Source organism: Rhagoletis zephyria, unplaced genomic scaffold (assembly GCF_001687245.7).
Source record: "Rhagoletis zephyria isolate East Lansing unplaced genomic scaffold, Rhagoletis_zephyria_1.1 Rzeph_scaffold_02224, whole genome shotgun sequence".
NCBI lineage: Eukaryota > Metazoa > Arthropoda > Insecta > Diptera > Tephritidae > Rhagoletis > Rhagoletis zephyria.
Window position 1 is genome coordinate 77,219 of NW_016159308.1, and position 7,440 is coordinate 84,658.

A 7,440-nucleotide genomic window follows, 5' to 3' on the forward strand; every position below is an offset into this window, starting at 1 on the left:
TTCATTTTTGTGTGTCTTGACTCCTTTTTAGATTTCCTTTAATTGTTTATTTTGTTAAAGGCCAAATATTAAATGAGCAATTCAAGTGATTTCCAAGAAGGGTTCTTCTTGATGAAATGTACGTTTGTGCTTTTAACAAAATACGTAAGTCTTTCGTAGCCTGAAGTGTGCGATCGACGGTATATTTTGTGCAAGATTTACCTACATAATTTTTGCTTAAACCGTTTATTTATATAATACATTCTTGAATATTGTGGAATGCGGTGATGTGACATTGTTAACCTCATAGCATACCAACAAGAACATATTGTACCTTTGCTGCAAAAGTGTCATAATGTAAAAGAAAAAAATAGCTTTAAAATTTACAGTTTACAAACACACATTTGCTTCTAATTAAATCAAATATTATTATTTTTTATTATGAGTCATAATTTATGACCCTCTTGCAACAAACATGCGATATATATACAGTCAGCGTCAAAAATATGTATACCCGACGTTTTCACGATTTTATTTAAGTATTTACACTGAAGAGCAAAACCGGAACAGTAATACATAATGTGAATTTTCTTGCAATATATTCGCAATATATGAAGACTTTTTTGTAATCTAGTTTCGGAATTCACATTTCCAATGTTTATTTCATCAGAAGGCCATAAAAACAATAATTAATGCAAGCAGATAAAGAAGAAAATTGCAAAAAAAAACGTAGCAACTAGATTGTTCCAGTTTTGCACCCGACAGAATATTTTACCATTTGCTTGACTTTTAATAANAGAAAATTTTACCATTTGCTTGACTTTTAATAACTTGGCCATAACCAATTTGAATATTTTAGCTTTTATGGTCATCTTGGGATACTTTCGCACAGGTTTTAGACGAAATCTCTTGAGAACGCGCACCGGTTTTCCTCAACGCCATGCCCAAGGTCTTGCATGCGATTGGGTGAATTTTCGCAATTGAACAGTGGCATTTTCAAACAATTCCATAAGTTTTCTGTTGAATAAATTCAGGGCTTTACGCAGGTCACTCCATGATTATAAAAACTTAAGATTTATACCTATTTGGCCCCAGTTTCGGAGGATATTTTTGATCATTGTACTGTTAAAATTGCGAATTGCCTGCGAAAAATATCCTCAGAAGTTGCAAAATTCTTTGAAAATGCTCATTTGTTGTCATTTTTCTTTTTACCATCGATTTTACCACAGTTCTTACTCCCTACGGCGTAATACGGCGNATGATTATAAAAACTTAAGATTTATACCTATTTGGCCCCAGTTTCGGAGGATATTTTTGATCATTGTACTGTTAAAATTGCGAATTGCCTGCGAAAAATATCCTCAGAAGTTGCAAAATTCTTTGAAAATGCTCATTTGTTGTCATTTTTCTTTTTACCATCGATTTTACCACAGTTCTTACTCCCTAAGGCGTAATACGGCCCTACATCATTAAATGTACACGTACAAACCTAATAGTTTAAATATTTTGGGACGTTAGGCGTATCCCTGATGCAGGTACACATCACTTGAACTAATATTCCGACTTAAAGTGTTTAATTTTATCCTCAGAGTTAACAAATTTTGGGCCGTGCCCTAATTGATATTAAATTTTGGTGGAATAATGTGGTCGTTTATAAAGAACTTGTAAATTCCCGCTTCAAAATAATACTAATCCAATGTTTTTTCTTAGTAAAAATGCGTTTCTGAAAAAAAAAAAAATTTCTGGATGTCAAAGCAGGCTCTCTCCTCTTTATCTTTGTGCTGCAATAACTTGTTCCCATGTCTTACATAATGTCCAGTCACTTGCTTTGTGTTGATAAAACAGTAATTTTTGATTTGGAACCAAAGTTTATTGGCATTTAGAGACCCTCCAATATGCCTAGCCTGGCAAATTGCAATTTTTTGTGGTCTCTCGATCTTGCAGACTGAGGTCCGCCCTTTTATCGCTTGTTTAGATAACCATAAAACGGAAATTTGGCCGATATGATTTCTTTCTTTACAGCGTGGCATTTCTGAACGTTTTGCAAAAATAGCAACTAAAAACTTGCACTTTATTAATCTAAAATTTGACAACAACAAATCTGCATACTAAGAAATCGGTTTGAAAATGTATCAAGAAGTGCGCAAAAATTCCAATTTCCAACTTGCACTTCTGCGTGACAAACCATTAATTTTGCCATTTTCAAGTATCTCTCGGAGACAGAACGCAGTACGGCGTAGCTCAACCCATTACCTCAGAAAAATTTGTTTATTTCTACTTATGCAGCAACTAACTTAAAATTGATGCATAATCACCTAGCAGCCTTATTGAGATAAATCAAATGCTTGCACTTTTGATAGAGTCGGATAATTGAGTGATGCCTAGGACATTGCCCTGTTAAAGCCAACAGTTCGTTCCAGGGAAGAAAATGAGATGTTCAACTAGTTGTGGGGGGTAAAAAACTAGTTGATCATCGACATTTAAACTGGTTTCTTTCCGTACTGGGAAGATATTTTGTATTTCTAGATTAAAGGTGGTACTTAAATAAGTATCCAATCCTTTTTTTTTTATACATAAATACATTTTTGTAGGTTATAATTTTCAGAGTTTTTTTGATTCAGTATTCGGCTGCAATTCGATGTGGCTTGTATAAAAACTCTGAAGTCGTTGCTCCTTTATTATTTACATACATACTAACTGATACTAAAATTTTTCTTTTCTGCTTTTCAGGTGAGTTTATCCGTTTGCCTCTGGACGAAATTCTTAACGACGTATTACAATTGGCTGAATTCGGAAACGAAAATAACGAAGTGAGTTTAATAGTTAAGTGAAGTGAAAAAGTTCGTAAATAATTTAAATAGTAAACAATCAATGTTTAAGAATGTTCCAAAGGTTATACAGTGAAAAAAAAAACTTCTCTTAGGTATGTCTTTATCGGCTTCTATATTTTCAAAAATTCATTAACTCAAAAATCAACTGTTTTTAGAAGCAAGCTATTCGAAGAAAAGTGAAATCCGCACAGCAAACATTTGTCATGCCGAAGTAATACGGTCAGTAACTATCCAACTACCTCGGGAAACCAAGTAATTTGGTCCTCTGCACTGAAATGTACCGTCTATTGTATAGCTTTTTCTTTAATATGTTTTAAACTAGGGTTGTCGGGAAAACCGAATCAAAAGATCGATATTTTCGATGCATCGAAATTCTTCTAATAAGTAGATGCATAAATGGTCGATGCATCGATACATCGTAAATCAGCTGCGAAAAAATGGCAATTAGCTCCACAAACTTCTATTCCTACAAATGTTTCGTAAGGTTGCATGTTTTACGCGAAAAATTACGATTATAATAAAACTGCTGGATCGTAGTATTAATATAATGCTTAATCCGAATTTGCCATAAAATTTATAGTTTGACAGTTGACATTGACAGCTGCCAATTCCTCTAAAAATAAGAAAAACTTTTTGAAAATACCGCGGGTTTGGTTTTAGGCACGCTAGTCACGAATTTTATGTCAAATTAAAACTTTGAAAGTTGGCAGCTGTCAGATGGACTGTAGATTTTTTTAAAAATAAGATTTTTTTAAATGCTACTGATAAGGGATCCAGACACGCTAGTCAAGAATTTTACGTTAAAACCTTGAGAGTTGACAGCTTTCGAGTAGGCTGTCAATTTCTCTAGAAATAAGGGAAATTTTCCAACCATTAAACGTGCTATGTGTTAAGGCTCACTGATCTCGAGTTCTATATCTCATTCAAACTTTTTCAGCTGACAACTGTCAAATTAAGTGTTATTTTCAGTTGAGTAATACAATATACTTGTTTAGCAAAATTAATAATTTATTGTATTCGAGAAAACATATTTAAAATGAATCAATGATGAAAATATGAAATAATGGCAGCAATTATATATATAAATGAGAGATAGTGGGGCCGTCTGCTATATGTTCAGCCCAAACATTTTTTTAAGATTTTTTTCTCTTATTCGAAATTCGTCCTTTCCAAAACTTGAGTTTTCTCATTTTTAAATAAAGTTATTCAGGTCTTTCTTCTACGATGTTTTGAGGACTTGGAGAAAAACGTGGATGTACTTTTGCCACTGACGTCCCTTTTTTAAACCTGCACGCTTTACGTATAAATTGAATAAGCTCGTCTCTCACTTAAGGTGTTCTTACACGATATGTTTTTGCATGTGTACATGCCGCTTTTTACATATGGAAATACCAACATATCGTGTAAAGGCAAATTAGATTTGTTTCTGTACAAAGCATATGCACGTACATACGAAATAGAAATGTTTCTATTTTCATCTGACACACAGATAAGAATCATCTTAGGTTACTTTATTTCGTTTTCAAAGATCGTATTTTTAAAAAGTTAAATAAAGACTGAATTTGACAGACATACGCAATTACATATGTATTGAAAAAGTCACATTTACAGATGCAAATACATATCGTGTAAGAACTCCTTTACACATGCACTTAATATCAGCAAAGACGTGGCAAATGCACAAAAAGTCTTCCACCGTGTCATGAATCTCAAGGCAGAACGAGTAAATAGGGTTGCCGTTTATTTAAATGAGAGTCGGGTATTTGAACCCAGAGATGTGACTGGTCTGCAAACCCATAAGATGACTATAAAAGTAAAGAAGCCTTTCCCATTATCTTCACTGTTATTAAGAGTAACACAAGATAATCTATGTATGTATATGCCAGTGTTTTATTTATATATATCAAGGGTGAAAACACCAAAACTGCGACACTTCGGGAAGCTTATAACTTACCCAAAAAGATTTCAATATTTTGAAATTCAAATACCATAAGTTGACCATGACCTTAGTTGGACGTACAACTGCTATTTTAATAAATACGCCCACTGTTTTAAAACATGGCACCGCCCCACAGTGTAACGTCCCCATATATGCTTCGGACAAAAATGGTAAATAAGGCCCAATTTCGATGAAATTTTGTATATGGTCTACTTTCACTTAGGAAAGACAATGTGTGATTTTGATTAGATTCGTCTTGTATATGTATTTCACCTGTAAACACATAAATCTAAAATATAGGGAAGATTGGTCCTCAGGCAAGCCCACCACCCACATTAAATGTGGTTTAACAAGTTAAATTTGGTCTGATTTCAATGAAATATGGTGCTAACCTTCATAATACGCGGAATTGCATTGAAATCAAATCAGTGCATACTTTCCACATCCTCATTGTTTAAGATATTATTATATGTAGTCTACTTCCGGACCCACAATACACACTTATGTTTGAGATGAAATGATTTATATACTATATATCTACTCTTTTCGAAGTAGTGTCATATTCAACCTTATTTCTAATATAAATATATTATTTCCAACGGTATAAAAAAAATAATAATAAAATAAGTTTGTCGAAAACAAGCGAACTTTTATTCAAGTAAAATATTATTTTTTTTAAATTCTTGAAGCAAATTTTTATATTAAAAAGAGGAAATTGTGAAAGCCACTTTCAGCCCCCTTTTAATTAGAGTATTTATGATCAGTCCTCAAAAAAATACTACTAAACTTACCACTATAATTTGTTACTATTTTTGGCCACACGCGTTGCACTGTGCGCCAGGTTCTTTTACATGTACTGTATTGAGGATCATTAATTTTTATTTGAAAATTTTTTAGAGTATTTTCTTGAGTACATTATTAGCTTTTTTCCAATCTTCCACTAAGAAACTTATAAAAATAAAGATTTTTGAAAAACAAGGCCAAAATTCTTATATGTATTTAAGTATTTGATAATTTAGTTTGTATTACATTTATATAGTTTCATTTCTTATTCGTCTCCTCCGTAGTCCAACAACGATTCCATCGCTTCAACATCGAAAGCAGCGGCTGCAAAGAATAATAAAACTAACAACGACAAACCCAAATCCGAAACTGGTGAAGAAGAGTTAATTGTTAGCAACAGCGCACGCGTAGACAACGACAAAGACGAGGATTTCGATAAGGACTCTTCTGCCAAAACTGACGGCACCAAGGTCAAAGAGCACAACAACGCCGAAGAAGAAGGTTACATTGACGATTTCGATCTATCGCTATCGGAGATCGAAGTCAATTCGTTGCCATCGCCACTTTTCGATTTAGATGACGAAGCACGTGAGGAACTAGCCGATTTCAATATAATGTTACAATCAGCTGCAGCAACACCATCGCCATTCCATCACCATCCACATCAACGTGGTGCCGGCATGCAGACTTATGTTGGCGGCGGAGCGAATAGTGCATTCCATCGTCAGGCGACCGGTTTCCATCATGGTCATCATCAGGTAAGTGGAAAAGGGGGAAAAGATGTGCACCAAAGATGGTCGCATGATATACATATGTAGTTAGTATGTTTCGACGAATAGCGCGCAGGTTGCGGGATAGAGGGTGAATTGAAGACGCATGTACAAACTTATATACATATGCATACTTGTACGTTTGTAGGAGTGTGTGTAGTTTTTTTTTCTCTGAGGAACTTGATGCAATCGACGTCAGCTAAAAAACGATTGGAGAGTATGTGCTGCATTATATTAATAAGACAATTGAAAGGTTAAAAAACATGTACAAAGAAACCAAAAGAACTGAAAAAAGAAACAAAATGAATTACATACAGAATTTTTCAGGTGCAAGTAAGGTTGGCGTTGGGTATTTTTTTTATTCCTTATACTCATTTTCTAAAGTATTTCAAGTGGTCTGCTTTTGATTAAATTACTTTTAGAGTGCTTTCACCATAAAAATCAAAAATTTTTCTCCGGCAATGAATTTTTGTGTTAAAAAAAATTAATTAATTAATTAATTTTCATTTTGGCGAAANTCAGAGAGCGCTGATCATTATTTAGGGGGTGCTCATAAGCATGAATATATTCCGCTCTCAAACCAAATCGATCAACTAAGATTTGGTAACTATGACTAATCCATGTGTTGAAAGAAAGCTTATCTGTATTAGCAGAGCTTAATGGCATCCTTTTATGAACCATACTTTAAGTTGAATGGAATTTGTAGAAATATGCTTCAAAAAAATATTTATTAGTATTTACCAAACCCTTCAACTAAATTAACGATTTGGTACAACCTAGATGAATATTAGAAGCTTTAATATATTTAGTTATAATTACCAACCCATGGTAATAGTTCCCAATCCTTGGTCACAGTTCCCAAATATTGTCAAAATTCGGGAACTAAATATCTTTAGTTGTCGAAACTAATCCTTTTTCTCAGTGTACTGTTTACCCTACATAAATACTGAGTTAACCTCTCAGTTAAAATCTACCTCTCACTTTTTCAATCAATACATTTGAAAGAAGTCAGTCTTTATAATCTTTTTGATTCGCTATTCGATTTCATTTTGATCCGAATGATAATTCATGTTTCTCAGTAAATGCGATGATGTAAGGGAAAACGATGTCAAATGAGTACCGGACAATAGATTACATA

At 33.6% G+C, this 7,440-nt stretch overlaps 1 protein-coding gene across 1 annotated transcript in view; it reads left to right on the top strand.

The window, feature by feature from the left end:
• The window catches only part of LOC108366311 (segmentation protein cap'n'collar-like), a gene marked incomplete at its 3' end in the record, with an annotated part of 54,525 nt that extends 48,235 nt beyond the window's left edge, over positions 1–6,290 (top strand). The window contains exons 4-5 of the mRNA XM_017620658.1: positions 2,710–2,789; positions 5,817–6,290. Coding sequence (XP_017476147.1) covers positions 2,710–2,789; positions 5,817–6,290 — 554 coding nt within the window. The remainder of the gene's footprint in view (positions 1–2,709; positions 2,790–5,816) is intronic.
• Positions 6,291–7,440: the final 1,150 nt, after the last annotated feature.